General features: G+C 45.6%; 1 protein-coding gene across 1 annotated transcript; it reads right to left on the minus strand.

The window, feature by feature from the left end:
- Positions 1 to 514: 514 nt before the first annotated feature.
- LOC127294779 (probable aldo-keto reductase 1) lies at positions 515 to 2,729 on the minus strand. Its single transcript, XM_051324670.2, has 6 exons — positions 2,405 to 2,729; positions 2,122 to 2,325; positions 1,861 to 2,033; positions 1,672 to 1,768; positions 1,428 to 1,581; positions 515 to 836 (listed from the first exon to the last, which is right to left on the minus strand). Exons 1-6 carry the CDS (start codon positions 2,717 to 2,719, stop codon positions 661 to 663), a joined length of 1,119 nt encoding a protein of 372 aa, XP_051180630.1. The 5' UTR covers positions 2,720 to 2,729; the 3' UTR covers positions 515 to 660.
- Positions 2,730 to 14,119: the final 11,390 nt, after the last annotated feature.

Consider the following 14,119-nt stretch of genomic DNA (forward strand, 5'->3'; position numbering starts at 1 on the left):
TCGCCGCCGGGGAGAGAACGGCGGGGACGTCGGAGTGCGGCGGCAGCGGGTGGGAAGAACTCGGTGGAGGGATGGACATGATCGAACCCGGAAAGCTGATACCAAATTGTTATGGTGCTGCTAGAGGGATGGCGCGAGAGGGCCGGCCAGGAGCCTTGCCACGGCCGGTGGCAAACGGGAAGGGATTTCCTTCTTAATTCTTGTTTGATTACATTGATACATCTCCTCTCCTTATATAGGGAGGTTTACTTGACCGCTAAGCAAACGACCCTTATCTCTAATTAACCGTAAGATTAACGGGCTATACCGCCAGCCCAAACCCATTATTTATGTATTGTATGTCGTGCAGCATCGACATGGTACAACTGTACAAGTAGTTTGAGACTTCTGCTGTGCATCTTGTAGCATTCTCGTAATGTCCACGATGATGATCCTTCCATTGTCTAAAAAGGGAAGGCTCACTTGGTAAGGGTATTAATTGTCTTAAAGATCCATGCCCTACATGCTTCCTGAATGAGTGAATGGAAGACACGCTTTATTCTTACATTATTCGTTACACATGATTCGCAATATACAGTCAGCACCATTTATCACGTCGGCAGGTAGAATGGTACCATTATTTAATCACACAGATCGCCGTCGCTATAATATTTTGTACCTTTACTTCTTTGGAGTGTTTGCATCCTTCCAGGTGGTATGCGCAAGGGAATTATATGGCCTTCCACCGGCCACATCTTCTTCGCGTATCTGGTTGCTAATTTCTTCCAGGTCGTCGTATGTGAGCTTCACCTTGAAGGAGTCAATGTTGGCCTCTAAATTCTTGATCTTAGTTGTCCCTGGAAATGTAGGAGCATATATATATTTGTAAGTTCACAATGTTGTCTGAAAACTACATACTCTACTTTTTATCTCAAAGCTAAGGCAAGCAAGCCGATCTTAAAAAGATAGGCTACTAGTACTATATGTGAATTGACAACTTGACAAAATCATCCTAGACGGTTAGAGTGAATTCAATATTTTACACTTTAATTCTGCATTTGTGATACCAATTACCCCATTTAAGAAACTTTGGACCCTTTTTCATTGATGTGGGTCATTGGCAAGGTGTGAGGTGGATATCCCGAGGAAGACGAGGACTGAAACAGATGGAGAAGAGATGACTGGACAAGTGGACATGATCGTCGCTGACACCATCCGAACTTTACACATTGTCACATCAACCTAACATGGTGGTCCTATCTAGCGGTATAAGGAAAATGCTGAAATTGTTTAAAATCGGGTTCAGAGTATCTTAGATGAGATACTGCAGTAGAATTTTCACCAAATGGGATAATACGCATCACAGGTCAAAAATTAAAGGGTAAACGTGGAATTCATCCTTAACAAAAATGGCATGCGCATGTGGTTACAGAACAAAATGGACTAACCAGGTATTGGAACCGTATCATCCCCTTGATGCAGAACCCACGCTAAAGCCAGCTGAGCAGGGCTGCACTGATGCTTCTTGGATAGGTGTTCAATTTTCAGATAAAGATGCTTGTTCTTCTCGAGATTTTCTGCCAGAAACCTCGGATGCCGTTGCTGAAAGATATAGGCAAGAACAGGCTAGTTTGCAACCCGAGAAGAATCGAAACCTGCAGTTGCAGGTGGATTGTATGGGTAGGTACGAACCAGGCTGGATTGAGCAGACACTTGTTCTGTTACTCCTCTTCCGCCGAAGAACCCGCGGCCAATCGGGCTGTAAGGAACAATTCCAATCCCCAATTCTCTGAATGTGTGTGAGACAGAATTGATCAGTTTCTTGTTTCATGATTCTATTAATCAAGTCATGGAGGAAAGTAGAATGTAGAAATCCTCAACCTGCAGAGCGGCACAATCTCGGGCTCGATGTCACGAGCCCACAGAGACCACTCCATCTGCACGGCAGTGATGGGATGCACGGCGTGAGCACGGCTGATGGTGTCCGGGCTGGCCTCCGATAACCCGATGTACCTGATCTTCCCTTCCTCCACCAGCTTCTTCAGCTCGCCGATCTGCAGCACCACCGTTTTCAGCACAAGGACGGGAGTAATCCTCATCGATCTAGTACTAATAATCCATGAAAATTGGCGGAAGGAGTACCGTGTCTTCGATGGGGATGGTGGTGTCGACGCGGTGCTGGTAGTACAGGTCGATGTAGTCGACGTCAAGGCGGCGCAGGCTGGCCTCGCAGGAGGCGCGCACGTACTCCGGCTGGCCGCACACGCCGGTCGTGCCGTCGGCGCCAGGCCGCATGCCGAACTTGGTGGCCACCTGCACCTGCTCCCGCGGCAGATGCTTCAGCGCCTGAGCCGACCAAGATTGACACCCATCAGCCTCTCTTCAGTGTCCGGCGAAATTAACGAGGAAACAAACAGCCCAATACCTTGCCGACGAGGATCTCGTTGGTTTGGGGGCCGTAGACGTCGGAGGTGTCGAAGAAGGTGACGCCACGGCGGAAGGCGTGCGTGATGATGGCGATGCCGGCGGCGTCGTCCAGCGGCGAGTTGTAGGAGCCCGTCAGACCCATGCACCCGAACCCCAGCTTTGACACCTCCAGTCCCTGGGTGCCCAGACGGACCCGAGGAATCACCGGGCTTTGCTCCATGGCCTCGGAAGTGGACTGATTGCAGCAGCAGGACTGAAGTGGAGTCGGGGATTGTGAGATGATGCTAGCGGCCAACTCGTGGCCCGGCGCCATGTTTCTTGCTATGTGGTAGTGTAGGTACCCACTGCACTGGCCACATGGCTTAGCGTGTTTCGAGAAATGTTTCTCCCGTGCACGGACTTCTGGCAGCATGTTTCGAGAAATGTTTTTCCCCGTGCACGGAACTATGGTGCTTTCTTTTAAGACTTTTGCTATTGCACCTACTGCACGAACACTAGCAACTAAAAGAGTTCTCATCCAAAATTTCTGAATCTGTGTTAATTTAAAAGGTACATATTAGAATTGAGTATCTTTAATCTAAACCATGCAAAGAAATATTCTCTGTCTTTTAATCTAATGTTATCATATCCAAGGTGTCTTCGGTTATTTGATGTATAAGATCTTTGTTAAATCATTATCAATAAAATAATAATATTAAGTCGTATGCAACTATCGATGCAGCACTTGAGGCATAGCCTTCATTTAGAAAAAGATATCCAAGATGCATATGTATAAGACAAATAACATTTTATACTAAATGACGGAGGGAGTAACTACTACTCCCTAATGCCCAACTTAAAATGCATAGTATTTGTTTTGGTCAAAGCTAAACTTTACAAATTTAACTAACGATATATGAAGATATATTAAGTTTCGTAGTACCAAATCCATATAATATGATAATATATTTTACGAAGGTTCTAATATCATTGTGTTAGTAGTGTATATATTGGTATTACTTTCTATATATTTGACTCAAATTTACAAAATTTGACTATGAATAAAACTAATACGCATCCTAATTTAGGGAGTGTCCAACACTAGTTCTTGATCTAGAGCGTGTTCCTATGTCTTGTAGTTACTCCCCAATCTAATTGTACACCTCAAAGGTATATTTTTCATGCTTAAAGAATCTTTTTACGTACTATCTCTTTATGGCAAACAGAAGCGTCCATTTTCTTATTACTGAGTCGTATGCATACCACAACTGTTTCAAAAAGTGTTATATACAATTGATTGATAAATTGCATGTGTGTGTAATATGTTTGATTTTTTTATAGGGATTTCTATTTTCGTGCCCTCAGTTCCTTAGTTGTGCTCAGTTTTCCCCAGCTCCTTAGTTTTTCCTCAGTTTTCCCCAAGTGCTTGTTTGAAACCCGCAGAAGGCAGCTCAGACGGCAGGATTCCCGTTAAGTTGACCGCTCCGTGCTGACGTGTGGGGCCGCGTCGTGTGGGCCCGCGTCGCGTGGGGCTGGTAGAAAGGGACCGCGTGGGACAGGACGAGATAGCGTTTGGTTGCACGTGAGCAGGAGCTTGGTTTTGTCTCTCTCGGCCATTGGCATTTCCCTTTTAACAGTACCTTTTCTGCCTCCTTCTCTCTGCCTTTTTTCACCTAATTAGTATCAAATCTAGAGAAGCTTGCATTTCTGTCTTTCTTCAATTATTATTTGTGCCTTTTGGCCCTCGTTGTTTGCCCAATATGGCAGCAAATCTAGTAGGGAGCCCAATCTAGTACTCCATCTAGTCCATATGTATGTAGTTAAATCTAGAAGCAAATCTACAGGGAATGTACGATAAATTCACAAGGTCATATAGTAGAATAGGGATAGATAATATAGATAATAAGCTGCATTCAGCAGCCAAACATAGTAGGGTTCGAGGTTCTTCACAGCAGTACAGTACCATCATACTAACAACATAACAACGAGGGATCCCTAGCTAACAACAAAGGGATCCCAACAACAAAATGGAGGAGGCAGCAGCAGCACACGTCCAGGACTCCGCCTACCCCATCTACCTCTGCCTCCACTTGTTGCTCCCCTTGGGAGCCTTGGGCTTGAGCGGAGGCATGCGCCCGCCGGAGATCTCCACCCGCTGGATGCTGCGGAGGTGCATGCCGAGCGCCAAGTGCTTGGCGCGGAAGGAGTTGGGGTTCACCGACGCGCCGACCTTGGGGTTGGTGTGGCCGATGTTCTCGGCATGCGTGAGGACGCAGTTGAAGTCAGTGCCGCCGAGCCTCCTAGTGCAGAAGGGGCACCTGTAGACACCCTTGGCGACGTCGAGGTAGGAGACGTGCGGCCGACCTGCAGCCTCCGCAGCACCTCGGCGAGTCTTGACGTCATGGTCCTCGTCGTCGCTGCCGACGTCGCCGCTGCACAGCTGATCCATATCAAACGGGAATTTATTAGTGAATGAGTTGCAAACGTGCATGATAACAAAGTTAGGAAAAACAGAGGCAGCCTCAGTTAGAGTGGACACGATTATATGTCTACAGGGACGGTGTAAGCGAACCAAAGCTCATGCACAACAGTTTGTACACAGAAATGGTTCGCTGAACCCTCCCTGTAAAAATCTGTGCCCACCGATTCATCATAGGCAAAGAAACAGATTTCAGATCTGAACTTGAACACATTCCAGATTATTTGCAAATTAAACGGTTGATATCTTTTGATTCGTGCATAAAATAACTGATTGAGATCCTATGATTACTTGCATAAATTAACCGATTGAGATACCATTATTACTTGCATAAATTAACCGAACGGCCGAACCCCAAATCTTAAACGAAATCAAGGAGGGATCAAAGCAAAATGGAATAAAATCGGCGCAAATATTAGCCCAATACTCATCCATCCACAGATCCATCTACACCAGCACAAATAGGGTTCAAAAAGGAATGGGGAACAAAAAAAGGAAGCAAACCGTAGTTACCTCATTCCATGGGTCCTCTATGGAGGTGTCGTAGCGGTTCGGGGGCGGGACGTACGGCACCGGCTCGTAGGGGTCCCATCCCGGCGGGATCTGGCCGCGACCGGCGGCAGCAGCCTCCGATGCACCGGCGGAGGCGGCGGCGACGTCCGTTGAGGGGACGGCGGCGACGTCCGTTGAGGGGATGGCGTCGAAGAGGGAGGCGTCGCGCTTGGAGCCGACGGCGCCGTGGACGATGGGATTGGCATTCTCCTTGTCCATCTCGCCGGCAGAGGAGAGGGAGAGGGAGAGGGTTTTTTGCTTTGGAGAAGATGATGGGACGTGAGAGAGGCGGCATTGCGTAGGCGAGTGAGAGTGACAGAGATAGTGGGAGGAGGCGTCTATAAAGGCAAGGGGTGGTTAATGCGACCCGCGTCCTACGCGTCCACCGCTGCACGTCTGCACGTCTTGGACTTCTGCAATGCGCCACGTGTCCACGATTGCACGTCTTCGACTTCTGCACCGCGACCGGCGTCTACGCGTCAACAATTGCACGTCTTTCATTTCTGCACCGCAACACGCGTCCTCGAGTCTAACCCTGGAAATTTAGATATACTCAGGTATAACCTCGAGCATTATACTAGCATTTTTTGTGTGCTCAGTTTTCCCCTTGAGTGCTAATACTGGCTAGTGCAATATGCTCAGTTTTACCCTCAAGTAGTTGGTCAACAGAGACGGTCAACAAATGGGATTAACTAGTTAAATGAGTCATTTAATGTGCAAAAAATTCCGAAAAATAGTGGCACATACTCATGGAGTCTTCACCACAAATTGCCAGTTCTCAAAACATAGATAAGTCATAGATAAATCAAGTTTTACCACAAGTTGCCACTTCTCAAAGGCCTTCTCAAATCACCTAGTAGCTATGAAGGTGCATGGTTTTCCACAATAAGCCCTTCCCAAAACAGCTTTCCCCAAAACATACTTTGTCTAAATGAGGCCACAATTCTCACACTCATGTATATTTGTATTGCAAATAGTTTGAGATAGGCCAAGATGGGTTTTATTGTACAAAACACGCATTTTCCATTTTTTAAATCTCATATTTGAATCCCTTAGTCTGTTTATTACATAGGTGCCCTTGGTTTCTTGATACTACTCGGTTTGCCCTCTCCCTTCACAAATTCTCTCACACGTGCAACATTGCCCTGATTGGTCTAGCCCATGTCACGCGGATCGTGCCCGCCGACCGTTGATCGTATGATCTAACGGGCAGGATAACCCCTCTCTCTCTGTCGGCGGTTACCTTCCACTCTCTAAGTATGCTAAAGGGCGGTTTTCTGTATTTATTTTCACGCGCTAAAAATTATAAACTCTTTTAGGCATTACTTTTCACGCAAAAAATGATAAACCATCACCGATTTGTTGTAGCCATAAATTTTCACGCAAAAAATGATAAACCGTCACCGATTTGTTGTAGCCATTAATTTTCACGAAAATCCCAAATGATAAACCATCACCGATTTGTTGTAGCCATTAATTTTCACGCAAAAAATGATAAACCATCACCGATTTGTTGTATCCATTACTTTTCACGCAAAAAATGATAGACCATCACCGATTTCTTGTAGCCATTACTATTCACGGTAAAAATGATAAACGAACCAATCTATCTATCTCTCGTATTTGAAGTTTGGAAGGGTTCACCATCTAGTTATGTTAACTTTCGAGGTTTTGACCTGAAAACAAATGGGTATTATAAAGGGAAATAAAAGTTCAAAAAATGTAAAAACGAAACAATCTACCTATCTTTGTATAGAAGATCGTCTGTATGATTTTTGAGGTCATTTAGAGAAGGTAGAAAAAAATCCTTTTTGAGAAGGTCGAAAAAACCTAACTTGTTACAAAAGCTGGTTTCAGTGAGACCTAACCAAATTTGGCATACATTATGCCATATCTATAACAACAAGGAATATCTAAAAGGGAAAGTTTCACAAAATTTGAAATTTATGGCGAAAATGATGCCATACATGATGCTGTTTTTCGAGGTTTTGACCTGAAAATCAATTGGATATTATAAAGGGAAATAAAAAGTTCGAAAAATATAAAAACGAAACAATCTATCTATCTATGTATAGAAGATCAGCTGTATGAAATTTGAGGTCATTTAGAGGAGGTAGAATAAATCACCTTGTTAGAAAAGCTGGTTTCAGTGAGACGAAACGGCATGCGTTTAAGCAAAGTGATTTTTTCGAACATCTCCAAATGATCCCAAATTTGCCATACATGATGCCATACGTGTAACAACAAGGAACCCTATCTAAAAAGTGTCAAAAAAGTTTGCCCAACCGTATAGCTCTATCAAAAAGAACCTCAACATGGCGCTAGTATAATTTTGGGCTTAGTTACAAACTTTCGTTACCTAACCTTCAACACGAAACTTGTTTCAAATCACTTTTGGCGTACAAGAAACAAATCCCTCCTTGATTCGAGCACCACAGCCTCCAAACTTTGCCGATGCCGATATCGGCATGGTCAGAACGGCTATGCTCGACGCCACTGCTAGGTCACCGTCGGGATGCACCCTCAATCCCGTCCCCTCATTCGATCAACGACACACCGAGAGATACCACCGAGGCCAATGCCGAACGTACATGCTGATGCCAATGCCGAACATGCATCCACGCCGATGTGGGCACGGCCACGCCGCCCCGCTATGTTGGACGCCACAGACCACCGCGAGGTCTTTCCCTTCGCCACCACACTCTTCTAGCACCCATCTATACACGCTAGAAAGGAGAGACACTAGTTTTCTCTACATTGCTCGCGTTCGTGTCGGACACGGTCAGTCAAAGTTTTGAGGTAGTCGTCGATGTTGTTGACCATTTCTTCTCTTCTTTGCATGGTTAAACGTGTCTAGTTCATATCTATCTAATACGTCTGGTCTCGCCTCATGCAGTTCTTTGTGGACGTCGATCTCATCTCGGCACTCCGCAGGCCACCTCCTCCGTGCCATCGCTGTAGAGCTCCGTTTAAAAATCTATTCCTACCCGTGTATTGCCCCTTGTATCAGCGCCATGGCCCACTTGTCATTCGATATACCGAAGCCCCACTCGTGCGTGTTTTGGTCAGGGATACAGCGATGCTTACGGTCAAACAAAGATGGATGGTCTGACGTGTCTTTGCGGGCTCTACGTGGCCCCACTAGTCAGAAGATAACGGTCAACCGTCGGGCAGCCGGCCGTTACAGCATCTGTGATGGTTTCAGACAAGATCTTGGGGAAAACTGAGGAAAAACTAAGGAGCTGGGGAAAACTGAGCACAACTAAGGAACCGAGGGCACGAAAATAGAAATCCCTTTTTTATATAACCATTCTTGGAGAGATACATGACTCTATATATTTTTCTTCAACAACAATATTCAAGGATAAATACAACGTAGAAATAAATTCTAAAAGGTAAGGCATCCTCGGAATGGAACATACCAAAATGCAAATAAAGGGAAGTTGTAAGAGTATTGAAATATCATGACTACCACAGGAAATCCAAACACGAGAAATTTCAAATATTACAAGTTTTAGAGTGATTGTCATTTTTAATAACCGTCCATCCACCCCGATCCGACGGCAGTAAATAGACGGAACCAAACTGACGGAACCATAAATGTAGGACCGGAACCAAAATTTGTGGGACCAAAACCTCAAATATATTTTACGAACATTATGAAAAACGAACGTCCTTTTCAGCGGCCAATAAGACTACACAAATCTTAAAGCAATAATTAATTAGGTATAGGTGCACACATCTTAAAGCTACCATCAATTGTGCATATCTCTCTATGGGCCCTGGGGGCGACGGAGGGGAGGAGCGGAGGCGGCCGTGGTGGCTGTCGGCCACCGGTGCTAGGCGAGGAAGGTCAGTCTTGTCGACGCGCCGCCTCCGGCGAGCCTCGGGCCTTCGAATTGCTTTCCTGAAGAAGAAGAGTGCCTGGGACGATTTTGTATGTTTCCTGCCTTTGCGCTCGTGGCCCATCCCGGCCGGCGGGAGGGCGATGCCGCCGACCACAAGTTGTAGCTGCTCTGTGACGACGGAGAGGACGTTTGTCGAGCCCGGCGAGGGGAGGAGCGGAGGCGGCCGTGGGTGGCTGTCGGCCACCAGTGCTAGGCGAGGAAGGTCAATCTTGTCAACGCGCCGCCTCCGGTGAACCTCCTGCCTTTGAATTGCCGAGGGAACATGCTCGTGGAGTACCTGAGCCTAAGCAGCTCGCCGTCGTGGAAGGACAACGGGTTTTAGGACGACTTTTCGGCAGACGCTGGCTTCATCAGAACCATCAGGCCAGGGATGCTCGTGCCATTCAGCGGCAAGTCCACGCCACCGCCGGCGACCAAGAAGAAACAGCTGCATTTCGGCCTTGCCATCGACGATCGGCGGCTCGGTGCTTGCGCTACATTACACCAACATATGCCGGTACTGTGCTGCTCCCACGGGAATGTGATGTTGCTGCAGACGTTGTACTTTGCCAATCGGGAGAAGACAGATGCTTGTCATCTGCGAGCTGCTCGTTGGCCTGAACTACATATGCCGGTATGAGCAGGCGCTGCTCAATTGCGCGAGCAGCCTTGACTTCGACAACTGATGGAGTGGCGGCTGTAGAATTACAACTTACACGGTCAGGTTTCTGCTCAGTCTGTTTGTTCCATAGTACTCTTTTGCGGCAAAACAGAGGGTGTCTGATTCTGACCTTGGAAGTTGTTCCAATACAAGATACCATGCCATTTTTTGTAAGGGCATCTCCAGCGGCGCGACGCATTTCGGACGTCCAAACGGACGCGTCGTGTCCGTTTGCGTCGGGCGAAATGGTTGAAAGTGTCCGGGTATCCGTTTGCGTCGGGGGGTGGCTCCAGCGGCACGACGCATAATTTTTTTTTCATTCATACGCCATAATTTACATGATAATAAAAAGGATATAAAAAAGCCAGAAAGGCGTGCTAAAATAGCCGTTGTCTATTGGTCGTCGTCGCTGATGAGGTCAATCAGCTGCGGCGTCGGCCATGGAAGCGCGTACGCCGGCGGTGGAGGAGGTACCGCCGCACGGGCAGGAGGTTGTGGCCAGGGATCCCACGCTAGAGCAGCAGACGGAGCGCGGACGTTGGAACGCGTCGGCGTGGCCGGAGGAGTCGCCGACCTCCCCTGCACGAGCGCTGACTCGCGGAGCTGGATTGCGAGCCCGTCCCACAAAGCGAGCTCATTGAGCTCGTCCTGCTCGCTGTTGGCGAGTGCCATGGCAATGGCCTCCTCCTCTGAAATGTCCGGCGGCTGGTTCTCCGGATCCCACGCCGGTCCGCCGTCGTCGTGGTTGTACTGCGGCATGGTCACGTCGCCGTCCTCGTCCTCGTCGCCGTCCTCGTCCGCGTCCTTGATACGTCAAATTTGCATCACTATTTTATATCATAATTTGCTGTTATTCATTGATATATTTCATATTTGGAGATGATACTTATGTTATTTCATCTATTTTGCAAGTTTCATGATTATTGGAGGATCGCGCACCGGAGTCAGGATTCTGCTGGAAAAAGCGCCGTCGGAATGCAATATTTCGGAAGATCAACACGGAATTTATATGAAATATCCTATTTTTCCAGAAGACGACGAGAGCCAGAAGGAGGAGCCGAGGAGGGCCGCCATGGGCCCACCTCATAGGCCGGCGCGGGCCCTGCCCTGGTCGCGCCGCCCTGTGAGGAGGGGGCCCACAGGTCCCTTTGGCCTCCTCTCCTTCGCGTATTTCTTCGTCCCGAAAACCTAAGCTCCAGGGGATAGTCGCGAAGAGACACAGCCGCCTCTGCGGGGCGGAGAACACCAGAGAGAAAAGAGCTCTCCGGCAGGCTGAGATCCGCCGGGGAAATTCCCTCCCGGAGGGGGAAATCGACGCCATCGTCACCGTCATCGAGCTGGACATCATCTCCATCACCATCATCATCATCTTCATCATCATCACCGCCGTCTCCACCGCTGCACATCGTCACCGCTGTAACAATTCGGGTTGGATCTTGATTGTTTGATAGGGGAAACTCTCCCGGTGTTGATTTCTACTTGTTATTGATGCTATTGAGTGAAACCGTTGAACCAAGGCTTATGTTCAGATTGTTATTCACCATCATATCACCTCTGATCATGTTCCATATGATGTCTCGTGAGTAGTTCGTTTAGTTCTTGAGGACATGGGTGAAGTCTAAATGTTAGTAGTGAAGTATGGTTGAGTAATATTCAATGTTATGATATTTAAGTTGTGGTGTTATTCTTCTAGTGGTGTCATGTGAACGTCGACTACATGACACTTCACCTTTATGGGCCTAGGGGAATGCATCTTGTACTCGTTTGCCAATTGCGGGGTTGCCGGAGTGATAGAAACCTGAACCCCCGCTGGTATATCGATGCAGGAGGGATAGCAGGATCTCAGAGTTTAAGGTTGTGGTTAGATTTATCTTAATTACTTTCTTGTAGTTGCGGATGCTTGCAAGGGGTATAATCACAAGTATGTATTAGTCCTAGGAAGTTCGGTACATTAGCATAGGTTCACCCACACAACACTTATCAAAACAATGAAGATTAATTAGCCGTATGTAGCGAAAGCACTAGACTAAAATCCCGTGTGTTCTCGAGAATGTTTGGTCATTATAAGTAAACAAACCGGCTTGTCCTTTGAGCTAAAAAGGATTGGGCCACTCGCTGCAATTGTTACTCTCGCACTTTACTTACTCGTACTTTATTCATCTGCTACATCAAAACCCCCTGAATACTTGTCTGTGAGCATTTACAGTGAATCCTTCATCGAAACTGCTTGTCAACACCTTCTGCTCCTCGTTGGGATCGACATTCTTACTTATCAAAAGTACTACGATACACCCCCTATATTTGTGGGTCATCAAAACTATTTTCTGGCGCCGTTGCCGGGAAGTGAAGCGCTATTAGTAAGTGGAATTGGCAAGGGAAACTTTTACTGTTTGTGCTGATTTTATTTCTGCCTGCTGCCATAATTCATTATGGAGAGATCTTCTCTTGAATTTTTATTTGGAAAATCAACTACTACTGCAAAGGTAGTGGATGAGGCGCCAGGTGAGAAAGAAATACCATACAAAATACCTATGAAAATTATTGGACGTGTTGTGGATAACCGCTATACAGGGGATGGAACTGTCCATCCTGGAGATCATTTACTGTTCTTGCATGAATTATGCGGTTTATTCAAGTGTGCAGGTATTGCTATGGATGAAGTGAGGAAGAAACTATTCTCTATATCGCTGTCTGGTAAAGCGGCGCATTGGTATAAATTACTGGATAATGGGGATTCTCTTGAATGGAATGATATTGTGCCCCGGTTTTATTCTAACTTCTATGCTCCAAGTGAAATTCACAAGGATCGGAACCGCATATATAATTTTTGGCCTCATGATGGAGAGAGTATTGCCCAAGCGTGGTGGAGATTGAAGTCTTTAATGCTCAAATGCCCCATTCATGAGCTTTCTGGTAATATTATTATTGATAATTTCTATGCAAGACTTTCTTTTCAAGACATGACCTTGCTGGATACTTCTTGTTCTGGATCATTTACACGCAACAAAGAAGAGTTTAAAAGGGACCTTCTTAATCGGATCCAGGAAAATACTGAAGGATGGGAGAACGACAAGGATAGAGAATCAGGTATAAATTATGATTATAAATGCATTGAAGCTTTTATGGATACTGATAAATTTCATAATATGAGTGCTACTTATGGTCTTGATTCTCAAGTTGCTGCAAATCTTTATAAAGCTTTTGCCTCTCATTATGAATTGCCTAAGAAGAATTTTGATAAGTATCATGAACCATATAAAGATTAAATTGATTCATCTATAAATAAATGTGTTGTAGTTGCAACTGTTGATCATGTTATTCCTGAAGCTTATATTGAAAAAACTCCTTTTCCTGCTAAAATGAAGGAGTACTCTGTTATAAATAGTGTGGTTAATAAAAGTGAAAAGAAACCTATAGAACCTGAAGAACAAATAAAGGTTGAACCTGCTGTTGCAATAGTTAAAGATCTTGTGACTGAAAATGTGGAGGATGGTCATATTATTTTCTGTGAAGATGCCTCTAATATTGTTTCACATCCTAATAAGTCCAAGAAAACAAGTGTTCATATGCTATCTGTTAGAATTGGTGATCATTGTTATTATGGTTTATGTGATATTGGTGCAAGTATTAGTGCTATTCCTTATGAGCTTTACACGGAGATTATGCACGAAATTGGTTCTTGTGAACTTGAAGATATTGATGTGGTTATTCGGCTGGCTAATAGAGAAACTATCTCTCCAATTGGTATTGTTCGAGATGTGGAAGTTCTATGTGGTAAGATTAAATATCCTGCTGACTTTTGGTACTTGGTTCTGCTGGTAGTAAATATTGTCCTATCATTTTTGGTAGATCTTTTCTAAATACTTGTGGAGCTGTTATAGATTGCAAGAAAGAGAAAATTTTGACTAAATTTGCTGGTGAATCTTATGAGTTTAACTTCTCTAAATTTGCCAAAACTCCTTATAAATCTGATTCGCCTAATATTGATTTTAGAGTTGAACAGTGTGCATCTATTGCTCTTGCTCCTAATAATCCTTTGCAGCAACATTTGGAGAATAGTGAGAGTGAAGTTTTTAGGGAAGAAAGAAATGAGCTTGATGAAATTTTCCTTCGTCAACCTATTCTTAAGCATGATTTACAGGTAGAAGATCTGGG

This window comes from Lolium perenne, chromosome 4 (assembly GCF_019359855.2).
Source record: "Lolium perenne isolate Kyuss_39 chromosome 4, Kyuss_2.0, whole genome shotgun sequence".
NCBI lineage: Eukaryota > Viridiplantae > Streptophyta > Magnoliopsida > Poales > Poaceae > Lolium > Lolium perenne.